The sequence below is a fragment of the Anguilla rostrata genome, chromosome 15, assembly GCF_018555375.3.
Source record: "Anguilla rostrata isolate EN2019 chromosome 15, ASM1855537v3, whole genome shotgun sequence".
NCBI lineage: Eukaryota > Metazoa > Chordata > Actinopteri > Anguilliformes > Anguillidae > Anguilla > Anguilla rostrata.
The window spans coordinates 9,160,404-9,184,824 of record NC_057947.1 but is presented as its reverse complement, the minus strand read 5'-3'; the positions used below and the strand labels follow the sequence as shown (position 1 = coordinate 9,184,824).

General features: G+C 41.7%; 1 protein-coding gene across 1 annotated transcript in view; it reads left to right on the top strand.

Moving 5' to 3' along the window:
- LOC135241237 (low-density lipoprotein receptor-related protein 1B-like) overlaps positions 1–24,421 on the top strand; it is a 457,371-nt gene that overhangs the window by 393,386 nt on the left and 39,564 nt on the right. Inside the window, exons 69-80 of the mRNA XM_064311460.1 lie at positions 1,546–1,652; positions 3,080–3,212; positions 6,315–6,421; positions 7,763–7,895; positions 12,790–12,912; positions 13,817–13,939; positions 15,729–15,869; positions 16,588–16,722; positions 18,697–18,816; positions 19,707–19,948; positions 22,114–22,337; positions 23,419–23,525. Of these exons, the coding sequence (XP_064167530.1) occupies positions 1,546–1,652; positions 3,080–3,212; positions 6,315–6,421; positions 7,763–7,895; positions 12,790–12,912; positions 13,817–13,939; positions 15,729–15,869; positions 16,588–16,722; positions 18,697–18,816; positions 19,707–19,948; positions 22,114–22,337; positions 23,419–23,525 (1,695 nt within the window). The remainder of the gene's footprint in view (positions 1–1,545; positions 1,653–3,079; positions 3,213–6,314; positions 6,422–7,762; positions 7,896–12,789; positions 12,913–13,816; positions 13,940–15,728; positions 15,870–16,587; positions 16,723–18,696; positions 18,817–19,706; positions 19,949–22,113; positions 22,338–23,418; positions 23,526–24,421) is intronic.

Below are 24,421 nucleotides of genomic sequence, written 5' to 3'. Positions count from 1 at the left end.
GCCCCTGCTTTATGTGGGTGCATTTTTCTTTTTACTGCAGTGATACTCAATCCTGGTCCTGGAGAGCCAAGAGTCTGCTGGTTTTTGTTTGTTTACTTAAGAACTGGCTCAAAGACATGCTTTTCATAGCGTTGAAACTTCCATCCGTGTTCACCTTCCTTCCTGACACCATATTAGATCAACAAATTGTTTTTATAAATGTCCAATTAGACACTCAATTGTGTGATTAGACACCTGACTGTGCAGTTGGAGTGCCTGTGGGTACCCCTGGAGGATAAGCATTGAAGTACAAATTCAAATTCCAGCAGGAAGCAAACTGCTGACCCTAATAATGACACCAATGTCTGTGCATGGGAGGGAAAAATACCCATCAGAATGTGATTTTCAACAATTCAACAGAAGTCTGATTTATATGACGGAATTATATTGCAGCAAGATCACGTTTGTGCTGAAATTGTGGAGGGGTGGGGGGTGGCTGTCGAAGAGGGGTCAGGTGTTTAAATTGATTTTTGCTGCTTCTCTTTATTGTCTCACTCCACATTAGCAGTAAATGTTTTAATTATCCAAGTAAGCAAAAGCAACAGTGAGTCTGTAGCTAATTCTGTATTAAGCTATTCAGACTGGCAATTATAATGTTTTTGTTTATATGTAAATGTATGTGATAGTTTATCATTTGTTTATCATATGTGGTAGTTTACCTTATTTATTTAAAGTGTATCATTTGAAATGATTAAATATATTTTTGAAACTGTAACTTATCATTTTCATTATCTTTTGAGACATGGCAAAAAAGTCAAAAAAAGGAATTATTTGCCAGTTGACTCAGCTAATAGGCAGGTTTTTGAAGGGGTACTCCCCTTTCTGGAGTTTCTATAGTATTTTAGGTCCAGTGTATGTTTGCCATTGGCACAGACAGGTTTTGCGTCGGATGAAAGATGTTTTAGATGCTTGTAGAGGTTTCTGGTGACCTGTTGGCTTTAGAATGACTGATATAAGAGCTCTAAAAAGTACACTTCAGGTAACCCCAATACAGCTTGTACAGTGAGCTTTCCAGAGCCTGTACATATGAGTAGATTGATTTTATAGCATTTAGTCATTATCATAAACAGAAATATCACCTTTTAATGTATGCCGGTATACCTTTCCTTGAGGGTTTTCGGTTTGCATACGCCACAGGAAAACATTCTGTCCATTATAGTAAAGGTCAGTTTTTGAAGGCTAATCGGTTAATATACAAATGCACAGCCTCACAATGAGGCATAGCATTTCTTTCTTTCTTCTTCTTCTGGAGTTACGTGAAGTGCGTTTTCTTGCTTTATGCTACAAACCACCAAATGCCCCATACCTGCCATTGCAAAGCAGGTCAGCTGTCAGAAACGTATCCTTCACCACACGCTGGGTTGTGCACTAAAACTGAAGAAAATATCAGTTATTTTGTCAATCAAAATAAATCACAACAAGGTTGAGACCAATTCATAGTTTAGGGGTGTGATTTTGTGTTGAGAATGTTGGTGGTGAGTTCCATTTCTGCTCTTTCACGTGTAGAGCCGGTAACCTGCACCTCCAAGGACTTCGTCTGCTCCGACGGGGAGTGCATCTCCGCCCGGTTCCGCTGCGACGGAGACTACGACTGCGCCGACAACTCGGACGAGGTTGGTGGGCTAGCGCTCGCCGGCGCTAGCGCTCGCCGGCTGCCACGTTACACAAAACACCCTGTCCATTTCTGATTGACCTGCAGCCCTCACATCCAATATGGCATATAGTGTATCAGTATTTACACTTTGATTAGGCAATTATATTTCCATGGATACTGTAAGAAAGCAGCTCATCAATGTACAATAGACAAATACTTAAGTATTTTGTAATACTCATTATTTGTAGTTCTTTAAGTATTTAAACCCCTGTGAAATTATGCATATAATTCGAATCAGTTCAATTCAGTGTTATTTGTATAGGGATTTTTACATAGACAATGACACGAAGACGCTTTACACTGGAAATAAGAGGAAATTGGGCAAAAAAGAACTGGCCTGAACCCCCAAAAAGTGAGCAATCGAGGGAGAAATCCTTGCTCCAGCGGGAGGTGTGAAGTCAGCCCACCGTGTGAATGTCGCTCCTCTGGTGACATCGTTTAAGCTTGTGGTGATTAATGTCCATCACGCAGGGAAGGGGCCTCTCATTAAAACTGTGAGCGATTACACAGTGCCGTTCCACATATCCCACTGTCCTTCTGTGGGGAGAACTGCGTGAGCTAGCAGCGTTTCACTAATGCACTGCAACGCTCGCTTTTACAGATACGGGAGAGCTGTCTTATCAAACCAAATCAAATCGAAAATCCATTTACATAGCAAATTTCACAAAGCATTTGTCACAATATGTTTTTCAGCATAAACTATCCCGCAGTTCCCGCAAAAGCAAGTGTAAAGCAACACTGGCAAGGAGAAACTCCCTGGGCAGAGCATTACTGAGACCCCCTGGGAGGAGCCAGACTCAATATGGAGAGCCCCTTCCCCACTGACCAGCTCAGGGAACAGAATAGAATAGAATAGAAATTAGTAAAATAGAATAGAGTAGAATAAAATAGTTAAGCAGTATCACATGAGAGCTGACACTGTTATACTGCATATCAGGATGGTTGTAATTCAGCCTGAAGTGTAATATAGCTTTTATGCAGCAGTTATAGTAGCCTATAAGCTATTTATTAAGTAATTATTGAGACAACACGTATAGTTCTTTCAGGATTCCATTTTTAAAAATAGGTTTTTCTTTCAACCATATAAATTAAAATGTTAAAAAAAGTGGAGTGATATATGACAGTAAAAAGTTCCACTGCTGCAGTTCTGTATATCAGTACTGTTGGAATGCCTATGATCCAATCAAATTACTCGACCGGAACTAACTGTTGTATAAAATAGAATAACTAGATTTTTCCCAGGAGAGGATTCACAGTGACCAATACAGTCAATCAGTCAGATCAGTCTGTAGTTGGTCGGTTGTTCAGGGCGTGTAACAGGTCTGTAGTTTAACGTGGCTGTGCCCTGCTGGCTGACTGTAGGCCTCGTTTTCCTCGTGTCTGCAGAAGGACTGCGAGGCTCGCTGCTCGGACGACCAGTTCCAGTGCCTGAACCACCTGTGCATCTCCCTCAAATGGCTCTGCGACGGACAGGAAGACTGCAAGACGGGGGAGGACGAGACCAACTGCCACAGCAGCGGTGCGAGCGGTTTTTTACACGTCCGCTAGTGTCGCGTGCGGCTAACCGACATGTCTGTCTTCTGTTAGCTACAGCGCTCCTCTCCCTCTCTGCCTGTGCTTGTTTGAGCATGTTGTGCTTTTCCTTTGTCATATCTATTCATGTATTAATCTATCTCAGTGTCTAACAAACTTAGCCTGTCCGTAATGACTGTTCGGTGTTAAAGACACTTTCCTGTGATACATTTCCTCTCTGTGGTAAGTAAAGTCATTTATCTGTTTCTCTTTATTACGTTGGCAGCACATGGAAATGCAGATCAAGGGGAACCTGGGGGGAATAAGATTGGTTTATAAGCCTTTTCTTACTAGAAAGGCCAGCACAAGGGTGATTAACTTGAATGTGACTGCATGAGTATTGAAATCATGGGGATCAGACTGTATGCAAATTAATATCATGGTGATAAGACTATATGCGTGTTAGAATCATGAGGATTGGATATTCTGGTTTTAGAAATAAGAGAAGAATAATGTAATGTGAAATATTGCACCATAACTGAATTAAGAAATAACTCATATGGAGGCAATTTATATATTCATTACACTTTAATGCACAAAAAATGTAAATGAAAGCCAGTTGTTGAAGTGCCTGTGCCATACCTTCCTTTAAATAACATTTCTCAGCCGTCTGGAGGAATTATATATCTCTTATCTCTCGTTTATTGATATTGCTTACAGTAAGTATGGGAATTGCTTCATGTTCAGCTTGACAGATAAGAATTAGCGTTATCACTCTGGCTTGTTGCCAATTATGCTAATTTGAACGTAAAATGCAAACAAGCCCACGCTAATCTTTACTCTCTCCCACATAGGCCTACAGTTTTACAATACACTTTCATATGATCAGTGCACTGGCTATCCGGTTACTTGGACAGGAAGGTGCGGGGTTATGGGAGCTCCGTTATTATTGGTCAAACTGAAACTGTTGGCTAACTGAAGCACACAGCACGGGTAGTTACACACGGCAGATTTAGTCACCGTCTCCAGGCAACAGTCCATTCCGCTTGATGAACCTGCATATGCTTTTCCAGTACGGCTATTGCCAAATATTGCGTTATGCTATATACAGCTAAACGCAAAAGTATTATGACAGTGACAAAATTTCTGTTGTTTTGGCTCTGTACTCCAGCACTTTGGATTTGAAAGAATACAGTAAATTAATACAGACTACCGGCTTTGATTTTGGGGTATTTACATTCATATTGGGTGATCCATGTTGGAATTACAGCCCTTTTCATACATAGTTCCCCCATTTTTGGGCTTTAAAATCGTTTTACGAATTAACATAATCTTAAATAAAGTCATCATATTTAGCCGTAGCCATTACCAGATGCTGGGTATCGTCCCTGATGATGCTCTGCCAGGCCTGTACTGCAGTCGTCTTCAGTTCCTGTTTGTTTGGGGGGATTTTTGCCTTCAGTCTTGTCTTCAGCAAGTGTAACACATGTTCAGTTTAATTCAGAACAGGTGAACTTAGCCAGTCAAGAGCATTCCACTTTTTAGCCCTGAGAAAACTCCTTGGTTGTTTTCGCAGTACATATGTTTGGGCTCATTGTCCTGCTGCAAGATGCAGTGCCGTCCAATGAGTTTTGGATCTCAGCAGATAAGATGCTTCAGTACACTTCAGCATTCATCCTGCTGCTGCCGTCAGCAGTTGCATCATCAATAAAGACCAGTGAGCCATCGATAGGAATACATACCCAAACCAATTACTTTTGGTCCCCAAAAATGGGGGTACCATGTATAAAAAGGGCTGCAATTTCTGCATGGTTCAACCAATATGGATGTAAATGCCCACAAATTAAAGCTGACAGTTTGCCCCTTACCAATTTCAAATCCAATGGAGTACAGAGCCAAAACAACAAAAAATGATGTCACTGTCCAAATACTTACGGATTACACTATTTATAAATAAACTGTGCAAGGAGATCCAAAAGACACGTTTGTGCGGATGTACTCAGGTTTCTTTTATTTTTCATGCGTAGTCTCAGGGCAAACCCATTTGTAAGGCACATTTCTCTTCAACACATGAATTTATGAAATTTATCATACGAACTTTTCATGAATTAATTTTATCCTGTCTTAGAAGACTCCAGCTTTTCTTTTCTTCTAAAGCATGAGATTAATATGAGCTGTTTCACTATGCTATCTCTGTTAATGCACTGCAGTGGTAGATGAGGAGTTACCTGAGGACAGTTTCAGTGTATATTGTTATAATTGGATAGGCCTGTGTGATGTGTCCAAATGTCTCCATTTCCCAATTTATTTAAATTCCTCCAAGAAACAAATCAAAACGTTGATCTTCTGGCTAATGTCATTACATTAAATACCTAGTGGCACATTTTTGTTTCATCTGACTCCAAGACTTGGGACACTTGTTACTGGGTGAAAGTATGTATTTTTAGGTATCATTGCTTTGAATATCGTCGTTTAGCCTTGAGCTGTTTTACTCTAAAACAGGCATTCATTCCACAGGGTTTATACGACAGGCTTATGACAGGAGAGAGCAGCCAACAGGCGTACCTGCAGACAGAATAACCGGTGCCATTGGACTGGCACCTGAGAACACTTATTAATGATAATCACAAGTGTTATGACACATTATCATTAATAAGTGTTCACAAGCGTTATGATACATTTTAGAGCCTTCGTAAGGACCAATGCAGGATTTGAGATGGGCACATGTCCGACAGAAATTGGAATTCTCATCCAGATATTTTGATTGTGGGAAACTGTGTTCTGTTGATATACTGAAGCTGTGTGTATGCTGAAGCTGTGTTCTGTTGATATTCTGAGGCTGTGTTCTGTTGATATGCTGAAGCTGTGTTCTGTTGATATGCTGAAGCTGTGTTCTGTTGATATGCTGAAGCTGTGTTCTGTTGATATTCTGAGGCTGTGTTCTGTTGATATATGAAGCTGTGTTCTGTTAATGTACTGAAGCTGTGTATATGCTGTAGCTGTGTTCTGTGTATATACTGAAGCTGTGTATATGCTGTAGCTGTGTTCTGTGTATATACTGAAGCTGAGTATGTGCTGAAGCTGTGTTCTGTTGAAATCCCTGCTGCAGTCGCCCCTTCCTGCTCCCTAAATGAGTACGACTGCGCGGGCGGAGGCTGCGTGCTGGCGGGCCTCAGGTGTGACGGGCGGGTCGACTGCCAGGACGGGTCCGACGAGGTCAGCGCCACGCGCTCATCCTTCTGCTCCGTGAAAATCTGCTCCAATTCTCAGCTTTACTTAACTGTGGATGACCACTGCGATTAACACTGATAAATGATGGATTTCTGTCTATGGGATTACTGCAGAAAGCGTTTCATTAGCAGGGATTCAAGGCAAAACCCCTGACTTGTTGTCCCTATGGGTCAGAAATGAATATCTGATTCTTACAGTTGGTGCAATAGAGAGAGACAGTCTCATATTAAACTGCACTGTGCCTGCTTTGGCTCAATCACCATGTGACGTCACTTCATCTACAGAACCTGAGTTTAGCTGCGGAAAAGTGATATACTCCAAAAACTTGAAAATAGGACATGGGATGCATTTTACATCGCCAATATGTGAATTATACATATTATAAATTGTCAAAGTATTTTAGCCTGGAATTTTTCTTTTAAGAGCCTCGTAGCCATGGACATGGAGAATAGCTTTGCTGTTGCAGAATATCGCCTCAAAATGAGGTGGCGAAGAGGATGCATAACTTTTTCTTTTTTCATTCTTTTGCAGAATTTTAATGAAATTTTTTCTTGAATAAACTTTGTGGTAAAGTGTAGAAACTGAAGATAAAAAATGTAGCACTAAAGTAAATTAAAAGTTCAGGACTCCAGTTAAGGACTTAAGTTCTTTGCCTGAATGCCATCCAAAGAGTTATTGTTTCTGGATAGCGAGAAAGCAGAAACCCAGATTCCTAACAGAAAAATCAAGAACCAAGCTTAACAACCAAATAAAATCCACGATCAAAAGATCTTTAGCTATAATCTTTGAAACATTCCATCAATGGCTACATGAATAAGCTTGTTACTTAGGTGTCCTCTTTTATGTTTTTTTTTTTTTTTTTAGTGCAGTGGTGATAAATGCACTTCATTTAAAATCATAATCTCCTTTCAATGTCAATTGCACACTTTAGCGTTTAATTATGCCTTATTTCCTTATTCATTGCATTTTGAAACTATTTAAAGAACAGAGACCTCATAATTAAGCAATTATTCACGTTGTGCACATTTTGTCCCCTTGAGAGACACGCGCGCACACACACACACACACACACACGCACACACCTTTGTGGGAATTGGTTGTCTCTAATCTCCATTCCCTGGGAAATTCCTTTTCCCCCACAGTGCTGCATATACACAGGTGGACTGGGTTAGAGAATGCCCCCCTTACACATTGCTGTGTGTACGTATGCACAGGTGGACTGTGTTAGAGAATGATCCCCTTACACAGTGTATTGTGTACCCATGCGCAGGTGGGCTGTGTTAGAGAATGATCCCCTTACACAGTGTTTTGTGTACACATGCGCAGGTGGACTGTGTTAGGGAGTGTGGGGAGGACCAGTTCCTGTGTCGGAACCGCGCGCACTGCATCCCGCTGCGCTGGCGCTGTGACGATGTTCAGGACTGCGTGGACCACAGCGACGAGGAGAACTGCAGCCACGGTACGCGTTTTTTTTTTATTTGAACGCTGTTTTGCAAGGAGACCAGGTGACTGAATCCAGGCCAATAGCCCGTGCTTTCCTGTGGGTGACCCACTACTGACCCTAGGCTGTTCATTGAATTGGACACATCAGAAAAGTAGAAGCCTGATTGTGCTCTGCTTGTTATATTAGCCTTTGCGATGTTTAAGTGTAACGTAGAGGCTAAATTTATTGTTATTATTCAATATTATTGTGCTGTATTATTGCTTTATCCCTCCCGTGCATTAGAACAGTGGTTCCAAAACTTTTTCAGCCTGTGGACTGGCCAAATCTGAGTCTCAAATCTTAGGGACCGCCACACATTCTAAGGGCAACAACATCATGCATTTCATTATGACTCCCGGGGCGCCAGAGTAGTATAATGGGTAAGGAGCTGGTCTTGTACGCTAAAGGTCACAGGTTCGATTCTCTGGATAAAACTGTCTGCTAAATGCCTGTAATGTAATATAATGCCTAACTGTAACTGCTTGGGACTGGCGCTGGTCTATGGACTGGTGTTTGGTAACCATGGCGTTAGAAGACCTCTTGACTACAGTCTGACATACTCTCACGTTTAAGAACAATCTGTCATCAGTCATGGGTTTTTTTAGTCTCAGAGGCGCAATTCTGCAAAGACTGGGAATCATACAGCTTCACACATTGTAAGACTCAAAGAGGATTCCTTTGGAGATTTATTTTTTAAATCTCAGCTCTCCTCTTCCTGTCGGAATCTCACACGACGAAGGAAGGGAGGGAGACAGCACTGTGTATGCGAAATGAGCTACGGAGCTGCAGCGACAGCTTTCGGCCACCGCCACACTTGTGTGTGCGCAGTGGTCTGGGCTGAAACAAGAAGACGCTTTTCGGTCAGCATCGCCATGTTTGCTGCTGCAGCCTCGTCATTGCCAGTACGCTGAGGTCAGACAAAGACATCGCACTTACGATAGTATTAAACATGTTTGATCCTGTTGGAACAGTCAAGACAAGAAAAAGACTATTATGAAGGCTTTGACTGAGAGTGTAACCATCTGAAACTAACCGCGTGTCATGACGGGGATGCCCGCCAACTGAGGTAAGACTGGCGGTATTTTACTGTCTTGGAAGACGGTGAATTCGCTTAAAATATAGTCTAAGGTCAGCATTGCATGCTTTACAATGCCACAGAAACTTGTGGATATTATCATTCCCCTTGACAGTGTCATCAGGGGACAGGCCATAAGTTTTCACTGTTACCCTGATGACACCCAACTCTGCATTGCTGAGTCTCGATGACACAAGCCCCATTGATGTTCTCCAGGACCGGAAGGCTCAAAACTTTCTCCAGCTCCATCCTGACAAGAGAAGTGCTAGTCATTGGAGCGAAGGCTCAGAGACAGAAGCTGAGGACTAAATTAGTTTGGCATTTAGTTTGAGGCACCAGGCAAAAAAAATCTCAGGGTCATCCTGGACTCTAATCTCAGTTTTTTTTTGCTGACATCAGGAATATAACAAAATCAGCTTTTTATCACTTAAAAAATATTGATAGAGTACAGCTGTTTATCTCTCAGGATGATTAATGCAGGCTTTTATCTTTAGCAGGCTTGATTACTGTAACGCCCTTCTTTTTGGTCTACCCAACAAAGCCATTGGTAAACTCCAATTTACACAAAACTCAGCCACGCATGTATGAAAGGCCCTGCCCTGGTTACCTGTAAGTTTCAGAATTGATTTTACGATCCATTTATTGGTCTGTAAATGTTTAAAGTGCTTGCCGGACATGTTTTAGACTCCGTCTGTCCCATGGGCTGTACTCTGAGCTGTAACATTGTACATGCATACTTACCTGCTTTATATCTTGCATTTTATTCTGATTTTAAATTAAGCACTTAGGAATTGCATCTTATGCACTAATTGTGACATAAATAAAGTTTGATAATTTCATTGATTCACTTATCCAGCTGAGATATGCTAACACAGAATAGCACTTCAGCACTAGAAGTGCGGTGTCCTACAGGGTAGAGTGGATTGCTTTCCCACGTACCTGTTATGGTGCACCAAGGAAAAACGAATTAAAGTCTACTCATATTTTTTTCCAAAAGTTTGATTATTATTTCACATATATATATATTTTTTTTGGACCCAAGTGTTAATTAAATCCGGGCCATAGTGCTTTATGAATGAGAAAATTTCCTAATAGCCTTAAAGTGCCTAAGTCTGAACCAATAGAGTAACCATGGCAGCAATAGAATATTTATTATAAGAGCTATGAAAGCTTGCATAGAACAGGCATTCATATTCCTGGTGCTGAGAAATAAAACTGCAAACGATTGCTCTGCAGGTACAAAAGTGTGCCTCAGAATCTCAGGAACTATGGGCTAAAACTTTTTGTAATTTAAGCCGGAGCAAAAGATAATAATCCTTTCCGAAAATTTATAAGGAACTCGCCATAACCATATTTACAGTTTGTACTGAACATAAATTTCATTTGTGGCTATCCAGCCCAAGAATTGCATCAGATAAATTTATACTGGCAAGTACTGGAAGGAAACATAGTGATTACTGTCTGATAGTGCCAATATAGCCTAAGAAAATAACAGTGCCAATATGTTGGGCCGATTAATTTTAAACCAGTTTTGAGCTTCTATACTGTTCTGGAAAATCACACATTTTTTTATTGATTTGAGTGTGTAGTCTACAATTTTAGATTTGTAATCAGAACAATTTGTATGCAGTTAAAGTGCAGATTCTCTGATTTTTATTCATGGGTATTTCAATACATGTTGTTTTTACCATGATGACATTACAGCACTTTTTATTGATGGTCCCCTCATTTCAGGTCTTCATAATGTTTTGGACGTATTAGTGTTATGTAAATGAAAGTTGTACTTTGTCACATATCCTTTGCATGCGATGACTGCTTGAAATCTGTGACCCATAGACATTATCAGATGCTGAGTATGTTCTCTGGTGGTGCTCTGCCAGACCTGTACTGCAGGCTTCTTCAGCTTTTGCTTGTTTTGGGGGCTAGTTGCCTTAAGTTTTCTCTTCAGGATATGAAACTGATGTTCAACTGGAATTGTTGAAGAATTTTTGGGTTTTTAACTTTGAAAAGCTCTTTTGTTGCTCTAGCAGTATATTTGGGGTCATTGTCTTGCTGTAGGATGAAGCATCGTCCAATGAATTTGGAGACATTTGCTTGAACTTGAGCTGTTTTTGGGGGGTGTAGGGGCATTGGTCAGAATGGAGCTCCCATTCCTAATGAAAAATAAAGAATGTCCTTGATACTATAAGGACATAAGGACATGTCTGTTTGAGGACATGTCAAGAGAAACCAGTTCCAGGAAATTATACACCATTATAATATATAATGTTACTGTTTGCTTTCATACCAAGGAAAGCAAGTACATGGATCCTTTTTCCATATAGGCCACTAGACTTCAGGCTGTATTGGCCAATAGGCCACTAGACTTCAGGCTGTATTGGCCAATAGGCCACTAGACTTCAGGCTGTATTGGCTAATAGGCCATTAGACTTCAGGCTGTATTGGCCAATAGGCCACTAGACTTCAGGCTGTATTGGCCAATAGGCCACTCGACTTCAGGCTGTATTGGCAAATAGCCCACTAGACTTCACTGTGTATTGGCTAATAGCCAACTAGACTGTGTATCGCATACACGGTTCTACTAATAGACCTATTCAGTTTGTTAGGCCTAATTAATAACTCTCTCTGGTTTTAAAAATTATTAATGACACTTAATTACACAATATTGCATTTGGTTCACAGTTGTATTTGAGTTGTCTACATAATTACGTACACAGTGAAAGATATTAAAATGTTGAAATTTTAACATGATCTAAGCAGTAACCTTAGTTACAACATGTAAACCAGCAGGTTTAACCTAAACCTCAGTCAAAGTGACCTTTTCTGGTGGTTAGGGGATTTCAGCAAGACACAAACTCGGTTTAGGCTAAAACACAGGTCACGTTAAACCTCAGGTTCTGAGGACACAGCAGTCAGGTTTAGAAAATATATCCAAGTTTATGCTGTCATCACATTGAAGTCCAAGCCTTTTTTAACACCTTTTTGCATTCTACAATTTTCTTTTTTTTATTGATCGTGTTCTCTTGGTGACCCAGATATATTGTTCTGTTATGGTGTCTTTTTTGATTGTTTGAGTTTGAGTATCATTGGGTGATCTAGTTCGTTATTTTAACATTGGCTTTATGTGTTTGTAGGCACATCTGGGGTTTTAATGCTCGATTTTATGCTCTTCGCAATAAGATAATAATTCTTTATTAGGAGAATGAGAGGTAACTGTTTGTAGGCTGATGGACCTGTGTTTTGTAGTTGTTCCAATGACCTTCAGTATGCGCTTGTTTGTCGCTTTGGGATAAAGGTGTCTGCCAAAGAAATGTTATGTAATGTAATATACTCATTAACACTGTGGTTTTGTGTGTTTGTAGGTGCATACTCATGAACACAGTGGCCTTGTGTGTTTGTAGGAGCATACTCATGAACACCGTGGCTTTGTGTGTTTGTAGGCGCATACTCATTAACACAGGGGCTTTGTGTGTTTGCAGGTGCATACTCATTAACACAGTGGCCTTGTGTGTTTGCAGGTGCATACTCATTAACACAGTGGCCTTGTGTGTTTGCAGGTGCATACTCATTAACACAGTGGCCTTGTGTGTTTGTAGCTGCATACTCATTAACACAGGGGCTTTGTGTGTTTGCAGGTGCATACTCATTAACACTGTGGATTTGTGTGTGTTTGCAGGCGCATACTCATTAACACAGTGGATTTGTGTGTGTTGCAGGCGCATACTCATTAACACACTGGATTTGTGTGTGTTGCAGGTGCATACTCATTAACACTGTGGATTTGTGTGTTTGCAGGTGCATACTCGTGCCGTGCGGACGAGTTCATTTGCAACAACACCCTGTGTAAGCTGCTGGTCTGGGTGTGCGATGGAGAGGACGACTGTGGAGACAACTCCGACGAAGACCCCGAGATGTGCGGTACGAGAGGCCGTGTCGGGTTCTCAGAGCTGCAAAGCACTTTAGCCTGTCTTCACATTGCTTTAGTGTTCAGTCTCAGCCAGTGTGAGTATTAGTGTTCAGTCTCAGCCAGCGTGAGCATTAGTGTTCAGTCTCAGCCAGCGTGAGCATTAGTGTTCAGTCTCAGCCAGCGTGAGCATTAGTGTTCAGTCTCAGCCAGCATGACCATTAGTGTTCAGTCTCAGCCAGCGTGAGCATTAGTGTTCAGTCTCAGCCAGCGTGAGAGCTTCGATCAATGTGGCTTTTCTGTAGCCTGAAATCAGAGCACGTTCAGTGAATCTGAAAGCAGTTTCCACTGTTGTGGGGTTTTTATGCTTGATTTTATACTCATCGCAATAAGGTACTAATTCTTTATTATGAGAATTCTGATCTCGGTAATAACAATAATAATCTCAGAGGCATTCTGTATGATGCAAAATATGTCAGAATAAATCTGTGGATCTAATACACAGTAATTAAAGAAAAGGTGATTTTTCCCATAATTGGTACTAATATACAGTCCGTTGGTCCTATTATCCTGCTCCTTCTTTTGTGGATAACATGCTTGAAACCAGCAGATGTTCTAGAGATTTTGATTTGTTTTAATTTCTTATACAGGAATGGGATTGAATAAATATTCACTTCTTTTTGTGAATCAGAGCGAATGAGCATACGCATTACATCAGAAAGTGATGATTGCTTTTCTGCAAAGTTGTATGAGTTTCAGTACCAGTAGACTAGGGAGACTGCACTCACGATATTTTAAGACAGAGCCTCTGTTTTGGCAGACACCTAATGCCGTTGATTAGTTACGAAGGTAGTTATTGTGACTGAAAGTGATTTCAGGTTGTTATCAGGGAGTGACTGTGTGGTTCCTAACTCCCAGGAAAGTTGGCCTGTCCTGCCACAAGACCGCACAGGTGCCGGAACAACCGGGTGTGCCTGCGTACTGAGCAGGTGTGCAACGGTGTGGACAACTGCGGCGACGGCTCAGACGAAGAGGACTGCGGTGAGAACACTGCCTGCAGTACTGTCTGTTAGCACAGCTTTGTGGGCAGCAGACTCTGTGCACACTGCCTGCAGTACTGTCAGTTAGCACAGCTTTGTGGGCAGCAGACTCTGTGCACACTGCCTGCAGTACTGTAAGTTAGCACAGCCTTGGGAATAGAAGACTCTTTGCACACTGCCTGCAGTACTGTCAGTTAGCACAGCTTTGGGGACAGTAGACTCTGCGCACACTGCCTGCAGTACTGTCAGTTAGCACAGCCTTGGGAATAGAAGACTCTGTGCACACTACCTGCAGTACTGTCAGTTGGCACAGCCTTGGGAATAGAAGACTCTGTGCACACTGCCTGCAGTAGCTTCAGTTAGCACAGCTTTGGGAACACTGGCACGCGGGTTCACCGCGCGGCTCAAACGCAGGAAAGCGAGTGCGGGTAAGCCTCAGAAAATGGCGCTCGGCAGAGGAAACGCTCAGCAGCCATTCCAGTCACAGCGAGCTGTCACCCAGCTCCCTCAGGCAGGCGACAGGCTTCTCAGCTCTCTGAACGCTTGGCTGTCTGTCACAGATGTGTGCTCACCTGTGATTAGCATAAGCCAGTAAAGTATGAAAATGCACTTCATTTTTTTTTACCATCTTTTGCCTTTACACCTTTAATTGCAAATTATTCATTTTTGAAGTTGAAAAGTATAGTGCCTGACACCTTTAACAGCTGCTCTAACAACTATATATATCTATATACACAGTGAGCTCAAAAATGTTTGGGACAAAGACATATTTGTCTTGATTTGGCTCTGTGCTCCATAATTTTAGAATTGTAATCAAAACATTCTCAGCATTTGTTTAAGGGTATTTTTTATACACTTTGGTTTCACCATGTAGAAATTACAGCAGTTTTTATGCTTAGTCCCCCACTTCGGTTCTACATGTGAATCGCTTGATTACAAATCTAAAATTGTGGAGTACAGAGCCAAATCAAGAAAAGGAATACGTCTTTCTCGCTGGGAATAAACTTGCCACAAATATGTTTACTTGGCTCTGCACATTTAAACCTAACTCTTTCTTTGCCATATTTCTTGTAACTTTAATTCCTGTTTTACTCACACTACAGGCTAAAGGTATTAAGCTACCTGTGGTTTTAATAAAACTTAATGTAGATAAGATTTCACTCAATTTAATTACCCCTCCACCTCCTGCCCACCCCTCCACCTCCCTCTTTGCAAAATGATTGGATAGACTTCCAATAACTTGTTTAATTGTAATTAAAGCCAAAGGAGGCTATTTTGAGAAAAGCCACGTGCAAGGTTGCTTTTAAGTAAAACTAATCTTTTTGTGTTGTTGTAGGTAGAAATGGGAGAAAAAATGTTTACACTTTGGTTTGTTATTCAATAAATACTCATACATTATTAAGAATTATTCTCTACTTGACAGTTTTTTTTTTTAAGAACAGCTGTTGGCCTAATTCAGGCCAGAAGTATTAGGCCACCTGTGGTTAAACAAATAGTATTTAAAATGAGTTATCATTTCAAATCATTAAATTTCTGTGGGGTTTTAAAAGCAGGAAGGCTGACCAGTGAAACAGCATTATACATAGAAATCGTGACTGTTTCTTCCTTGAATGACCATGGTTTTCTGCGTTGAACTGGCCACTGATGTTGTGTCCTGTTGGGGAACTGGCCACTGATGTTGGGTCCTGTTGGGGAACTGGCCACTGATGTTGGGTCCTGTTGGGGAACTGGCCACTGATGTTGTCATCTCTTGGGGTGACGGACGCTGATGTCTCTCTCGCCTGTGTTAGTGGGCGTGTCCAGGAGACCCAGGCCTTGTGGGAAGGCAGAGTTCACCTGCAGTGACCAGCGCTGCATCCCCAGCCAGCTGCAGTGCGATCTCTTTGATGACTGCGGGGACGGGGGCTCCGACGAGCAGGACTGCAAGTCCTGTGAGTAACCCTTTCAGAAACCAGCCTGACACAGCCAAAAGCCATCAAGTCCTTTACTAAACCCTTTCAGAAAACATCCTGTCACACTGCCCAAACCCTCAGGTCCTTTACTAAACCCTTAAACAGCCTGTCACACGGCCAAAAGCCATCAAATCCTTTACTAAACCCTTAAACAGCCTGTCACACTGCCAAAAGCCATCAAGTCCATAACTAAACCCTTTCAGAAAACAGCCTGACACACTGCCAAAAGCCATCAAGCCCTTTACTAAACCCTTTCAGAAAACAGCCTGACACACTGCCAAAAGCCATCAAGCCCTTTACTAAACCCTTTCTGAAAACAGCCTGTCATACACCCAAAAGCCATCAAGTCCTTTACTAAACCCTTAAATAGCCTGTCACACGGCCAAAAGCCATCAAATCCTTTACTAAACCCTTAAATAGCCTGTCACACTGCCAAAAGCCATCAAGTCCTTTACTAAACCCTTTCAGAAAACAGCCTGTCACACTGCCAAAAGCCACACACACTCACACGCAGACGCACACACACACAGATACACAATTTACACCTGAAATTGCAACCCCCCGCTTAGTTGGTGAATTAGATGTCTGACAGACTGTATATACAAAATATTTCATGATGAATGCTGTTGCCCTCCTGCATCCCATTCAACGTCAAAAAGAACCTGTGTCCCGTGAATGTGTGTGTTTCTCTTCCCAGTCCTCACTGAAGATGTGTGCAGAGGAAAGATAAACCCGTGTGGAGAAGACGCGGTGTGCAACCACACGAGGACGGGTTCCGTCTGTCAGTGCAAACCGGGCTTTCAGAGAAACCAGACAAACGGACAGTGCACAGGTACAGTAACACTGCCGCTGGATTCTCCTCTACCTGGACCCAAACGTACACTTCCGCTCTCTCCCACGTGTGCATGAGGGTTTATACACTGATACTGATGGCCACCCTATCAACACTGAAACAAGGGTAGTTACAGGAAGTTGAGCTCTTCATTTATTCAGTGAAAGTTATTTGGTTGTTGGGGAACTGGCCACTGGTGTTGTGTTCTCACGGGGTGACGGACGCTGATGTCTCTCTCCAGGCTTTCAGAGAAACAAAGGTAGTTACAGCAAGTTGAGCTCTTAATTTATTCAGTGAAAGTTATTAGGTTGTTACAGACTGTAACACCATTTGTGCTTAATATTCTTTTGCCTGAATTTGGTGAACATTATCCTTAAAAGGAACTCAGAATGAAATGCAAGAGTTTTTTCTTTCTCCCACTGATCAACAATCATTGCGTGTAACTGTGTTTGAGAAGAAAAAAGTTGCACTCACATTCATTTGTAGATCAGAGAAAAGACTAGTGTTGATTAAATCTGATAGACCATCGATGAATGTTGTGCACCTTGGCCAACAATGCAGTTGCATAAACATGCATAAATATTTTCTCTTTTTGCTCTGCTGTCATATTTTACCATCTGTGATCTGTAACACATTCTTGACTGGATGCAAAGCTGGAACAAAGCAATGATATGTGTTATATGAGAAAAATTGCGCACATTTTGTTTGTAATTTATATAAATGTATGTCAACTTAAATGTGTGTGTTTTGGGTGTGGGTATGTGTGTGTACTTGCATGCATGCATGTGTGTGTATGTGTGTGTGTGCATTTATGTGTGTATTCGTATACCTGTCTAACTGTGGACAAAGTGTCATTACAAATCCACGAAGAGGGAACCTAGAAACCAATTGGGGACATTTTCCTTATTTGGTAAACATGGTGTGTTTGTGCGTGTGTGAGTGTGTTTGACAAAATACAAATTAACGATCTCTCTAATATTTATCTTATTTTATTCTAAGCATTTTTCTTCTGAAGAAGCCCAACCCACCAAAACAGCCATTTTAGCTCTGGGAATACAAATTGATGGTTTCATCAAGGCATTAATTAAGCTTTTAGTTAATTCATGGTTATTATTTCAGTTGCAAAGTGTTCATATTATTATGAGACTTCATATGTGCCTGCGTGCACATAATTTACAGTTAGCGGACGAGCTATAATTATTTCAGTTACATCAGATCTGTCCTTTCTAACATGCTAATACTCATTACTATGAGGGAATTAAACACATTTGAGCTCTTGGTTGTAGTTTCTCATTCACAAATGGGTCAAAGATTTGACACTGCTGAATTACTGAGTGGAAGTGAAATGGTGTTAAAACACCTACAATTAAAGGATTTGACTATTGGAATGCAATGTAGCCACGTTTCAGATGCTCTTAATCTGTAAACCCAAGGCTAACCGGATGACAATTAGAGCTTCAAATAAAGGACAGTGGTTTCATTTTACAGAATCATCTGCTAACGTCACTAAATCCTTGAACGAATGTCCGCGTTGTCGAGTCTGACATTAATCTGTCCTTGACTTTTCAAAAAACTCGACTGAATTCTCTTTCCTGCCTTTGCGTAACTGTGCTTAATATTAATATTTATACTTGGTTTGGTGCTGTTGGCATTTTCAGCTTGTCGCTATAATTGCAGGGCAGAGATGTAACATTTGAACAGCACTGAGTGTCCAATTCTAAAAGAAAGTCTTCTGTGCACTCTCACTGAAGTTTTAGAACAGGTATGAACTTATTTTATGCTGAGCTCAGGGGATCTTGAGAATATTTCTCCACAGACAGGCTTGTGATGTTCAAAGGGTACGTTGTACAGACGAACGCTGCGAAGTCAGACTATGCATTTTAAACACGTTTATAGACACTTTCCCCGTGCACATTCATGGCAATAAACCTGCTGTTTTATGTTGCTGAAACCTTTTTCTCTTTTCTCCTACAGAAGTAAATGAATGTCTGCAGTTTGGAATGTGTTCTCACTACTGCACTAATACTAAGGGATCTTTTAAGTGCACATGTGAGAAGAATTTTAAACAAATCAATGGCAGTTGTGTAGCAAAAGGTAAGGACATGCTATATTGTTTGCATTATTGCGTTTCTCATTGTAAATACTGCTTAACACTAGTATATAGGCTCTGTGTAAGTGCTGACACTTAAATACATTTTTATTTGCTGAATGTAAGTACCTGATCTCACGTTTGAACTGATAACCTCCTAAGACCTGTCAATTCATTTTTGTCCCCTGTAGGGGACTTGGTCTTTATGTCAAGACCCACTTATTCTACTATGATGAAACCTACAGTTTCAATTCAAGAATTCAATAAAAAGAAAAGAAATATTAAATTATATTATTGACAGTATTTTTGCTGCAACATGTTTTTGTCATCCAAGACACTTTTATTATGTCAAAAAAAGAAAGTACTTAAATACATCTCTTTAGATGTTATATTTGTGTCCTAAAAGGACAGCAGAAATATACACATAGCTTTCATGAATAAAACCACAAAATATTCCCTCCAACGTACTTTAGAAAAATTGAATTTTACATTTTTACCAGTGTCACACACTTACACCGACTCCTTTGAGTTCTCATTTTTAACCACTTTCATTTTGTGTACTTCAGAGCAATTTGTCAAATGGAATACTTTTATTAATGCATGTTGTAAAAGTAAATATCAATTTCTGTTTATGTGTGTCTATATTACTTTGAACTGATGCAACTTGCATTTGACTGCTTTAGTTGCACGTGTGTTGTATGTGTACGTTTGGTTTCATAGACAATGTTTATATAGTTGTATGAAGTGATTGAAATTAAGAATACATGTGAATTGTTAATGGTGATATCTGATGAAAAGATTTGTCTTTGAAACTCTGTAAAATTGTTGTTTTTAAACCCCAAATGGAATTTAGACACATTTCGTTTTTTTTGCATATTAATGACTCAACGGGCAGGACCGGAAGATGAAGTGATCTGCATAGCTAATGACACTGAAATCCGAGGTCTTGTGTATCCATTTAACCAGAACCACGGACACACACAACTAGCTCGCATCGAGGACAATGCCCGAATCGTTGGAATGGACGCTATGTTTCATGAAAACAAGTTTATCTGGGCTACCCAGTTTAATCCCGGTGGAATTTTTTACAAAGACATCCTAGACAGAAGTCAGTCTAAAACTAATAGTGGAATCATCGTAAGTATCCCTGGAAAATGGTGGAAAGTAACTTTTGAATTAATTGTGAAAATTGTACCTTTGGTTGTTTATAGAACCAATTCATTAAGCATACACATTGCATATTGCATGCATGTATGGAAAGAAATTATTCACTCCAAAATTATTCACACCCTTGATGAAAAATGAGCAAAAAAAAAGGCTGTATTTTAAAAAACTAAAAACAGTACGGGCAATGAGTTATAATGCATGCTCAACAAATTGTATTATTTTATACTAATAAAATGTCCCGTGGACTTGTTTTTGTGTAAAAATATGTTACAATTATTTATGCCCCTCCCTCCCTATGCCCTCCCTTCACAATGATAACACTACTGAGTCCTCTTCTATAGTGTTTTCTGAGATTGGGCAATATATTTGGGGTTGGAGGGGAGTGGTGGATCTTTGACCATTTCTCCAGTCATTATCATTCCGATCCTTTGGTCTGCTCTTCAATTCAAACCACAAATCTTTTATCTGGTTCAAGTTTCAAAGTTCAAGAGACTTAGGTGGCCATTACAAAACAGTCATTTTGGGGTCAGTTAACGATTTTTTTAAAAGAGTCATGTTAATGCAAAAAATGTATTTAAATTAATTATTTGGGGTGTGAATAATTGCAATGCATGTATTTTTGGGAAAGAAATGACTTGTTAAACAGAATATTTTCCCTAAAAAAAATGTATTAAATTATTTTTGACCATACAATATAGCTCAATATTAAGTTGAATGTGCATGCATGAGTATGAATACGAGTGTGTGTGTTTTCTTCAATTCCAAATCAAATGAAGTTGTGAGTTGCATATGACATAATTAATTGGGCGGTATAATATTGGGCTCTTTGAGATTAAATTCATAAATCTGCTGTGTGTGTTTGGGGAGGGGGGGTGCAGCATATTAATGGGGTGCTATATTGTCATCTGTGTCTGTGACTAATATTTCAGCTGCTCTGCTCTCAGTGGGACTCTGGTTTTCTCATTTTAATAATAGCCTGAAAAGCTAAAGGCATAATTTCATATTTTCATTACTGGTCCTGTTGTGACAGAAGTTTTAAAAGTTTTATCACTCAAATTTCAAAGGAATAAAGTAATTATGAGATGAAAATAACTTTTAAATCATTTTGGTACAAGCATAAAAATATTTTTAAGTATTGAATTGGATTCATTAACATTAGTGTCTGATCTATTTCCTCGGGTGCAACATTTAGATGTGTATTGTTCATATTGCCAATTATCACCTGTTTAGATCACTCGGTTGGTATCATTTTCTCTGAGGCTACGTGTCATTTCCTGCTTAGAGCAACTTCCAGCAAAACAATAGGTGTGATGTCCCGTGGCGAGGGTGGCTCAAGGCTTAATCTGAAATAGTTCCTCAGCTCTCAGATCACTTTTAAAAAGTGAGGTTAAGAAGTTTAAAGAGCTAAGTCCATAGCAGTGCAGTGGAAATCAGTGGTGGTGAGTTTCTTGTGTTTGAAAAAAATAAAGCAAAATAAAATCTCATCAAACGGCAAAATAAAGGTGCTATCTTTGGAACTGCAAAAGCATTTATCTTGTGCCCCGATTTATCTTGTGCCCGTTCAGTAAATTGGTGGCGTAATATTACACTGTCGGGTTCTCGAAGATTAAATTTATAAATCCGCTCTTTGTTTCGGTCGGGGATGGAGGGGTATGTAGCTGTCACGGTTAAAAAGCAACTGACTATGAATATATCCAAGAATTTATGAGTAACTCTTTGGATGGAGTAGTTTGAAGTGCTGTATTTGTATTATCTCAGACTTCACATGAATTAGAGGGGTGAAACGAGCTGTAGGTGCAGCAGTCTTTAGCTCGCCGCACCTTGCTGTGTCTCCGCCACCCTGACACACAAGGGAGGGCGGCGGGCTTCACACCAGCGGTGACAGTAATTGGTTCGGTTTGAGTGATGGGAAGCGAGAAAAACATCACTGCCCCCTAAAGACGTTGCGGTGCGACTTCAAAGAAGATTGCGGGGAAAGCGAGTCGGTTGGATGTGTGTGTGTGTGTGAAAGAGAGATGAAGAATGGGAAAAGAGAGAGCTGTTTGGATGAACTAATAGAACGACTGTATTGTTTTCCGTTGGAACTCAATGTTACCGACCAGCTGTAGACCTCCTCCTCTGATTGGTCCTTGCAGTGTCCGGACTTTCGGCGGCCGCGGGACGTGTCGGCCGACTGGGTGACGGGGAACGTGTACTGGACGGATCACTCGCGGATGCACTGGTTCAGCTATTACACGGCCCACTGGACCCGGCTGCGCTACTCAATTAACGTGGGGCGCCTGGGGGGCACCAGCTGCACTCGCCTGCTGACGGACATCGCGGGGGAGCCTTACGCCATCGCCGTCAACCCGCTGCGTGGGTACGTCTCCGCCGCCGCTGGCGCTCGGCCCGCCCCCAGAATCCCTAGTGGTGGTTCCCCCACGCCCCCCACCTTGGCAACGAAGCGGTTTACTCCACACCAATGCAAAAGCTGCACCTAGATATTCTTCCCTGTGTGCCTGTCCGCAAAATGGATCAACGACGAGGAAGAAAGTCTTGAAAAAAAACATGGCTGCAACATTGAGCAGTTTCTATTGACAGCCCCTGTGACTTAAACATAGTAAAGTTAAAGCATTATGTCAGACTTCCGAGCGTGTCCAACTTTCTCGGTTTTCTTCTTCGCAGAAGAAACGGTGCATTCATTTTGGGATTGCTGAACTTCCCGAATGCTTTTCTGTGAACAAAGGAGCGATACATGGACACGAGCGAGGGACAGACCGACTGAGTCCCGACTGCCGGCATTCTCCAGGGCGTACCCCATCAGCCCGCTGATTCCATTATGGCTGCCGTGTCCAAGGCCTCAGCGTTTATTCAGCCACGTAGCGGGCCAAGCTTATTTGTGAAATGCTGTCACGATGCAGGGGTGCTACACTCGTGTAGGAACAGAGGTTTCGGTCCCGTTCATCGGTAAATTGTCATATTTGCGGACGCGGAGAGAAATATATTAAGATGTAGTTAACCCCAATCCAGTGCGATTCAGTCAACGTGATCCATTAACGAAATGACATCCCAGCATGCTTAGGGGTCAGGTTTAAAATGCAAGGGCAGGCTGGGTTGTCCGTACGTTATTCTGCAAGTTCAAATGAGGCTCCAGGTTGCCAACAACCTTAAAGCTGTGACACCTGCCAGACTAATCTGGGTATAATTGTGTCTTTTCTGTCCCAGAAACATCCATTTTTGAGCGATTGCCAGTGGCCACAGGGCACTATTAGATTACATAATTAGAGGACACAGTTATGCCGTGTCTTTTGAAGAGTAGATGAATGAGCAGGCTGACTGGCTGTCCACAGCACACCCACAGAGATGACCTGGGGAGGGAGGTTGTGTGACACACTTTCAAAATGATGTATTGCGTTACAGGATGATGTATGTGTCACAGGATGATGTACTGTGCATTACAGGATGATGTACTGGACAGTGATTGGTGATCACTCACACATTGAGGAGGCGGCCATGGATGGCTCTATGCGGCGGATCCTGCTGGAGAAGAACCTTCGGAGGCCCACAGGTAACCGCCACCCCTGGGTAAAGAAAGAGCACACGGTGAACACAGGGTTAGCATGCTAGGCTAGGGCACTGTTGATTAGCGGGGTTAGCAGGCTGGGTTAGGGGGGTGTGCTAAGGCAGGGTTAATTGGTTGGACTAGCCCTGGGTTAGCAGGCTGTGTTAATGCAGGGTTAATTGGTTGGGCTAGCGCAGGGTTAGCAGGCTGTGTTAATGCAGGGTTAATTGGGTGGACTAGCCCTGGGTTAGCAGGCTGGGTTGGGCTGTTAATGCAGGATTAATTGGTTGGGCTAGCGCAGGGTTAGCAGGCTGTGTTAATGCAGGGTTAATTGGTTGGGCTATCGCAGGGTTAGCAGGCTGTGTTAATGCAGGGTTAATTGGGTGGACTAGCCGGTAGCGTGGGTTAGGGGTGTTAGCAGGATTGATGGTTGGCTAGCTGGTTAGGCTATTTAATGCAGGGTTAATTGGGTGGACTAGCCCTGGGTTAGCAGGCTGGGTTAGGGGGCTGTGTTAGGCTGTGTTAATGCAGGGTTAATTGGTTGGACTAGCACAGGGTTAGCAGGCTGTTTTAATGCCGGGTTAATTGGTTGGGCTAGCGCAGGGTTAGCAGGCTGTGTTAATGCAGGGTTAATTGGTTGGGCTAGCCCTGGGTTAGTGGGTTGCGTTAGCCTACGTTAATGCAGGGTTAATTGGGTGGACTAGCCCTGGGTTAGCAGGCTGTGTTAACGCAGGGTTAACCGCAGAACGGGGCGTTCTGAGCTTTCTCTACAACAAGCTGAGGAGGGGAGTAATGGAGCTGAACGCGGCCAGATGCAGCTTGTCATCGTGTCATCAGTAGAGCCCTTCGGGAGGCTGCTCCCCCGTGCTAAAGGAGCTAATGCAATCTCACGTTAGCGCTGA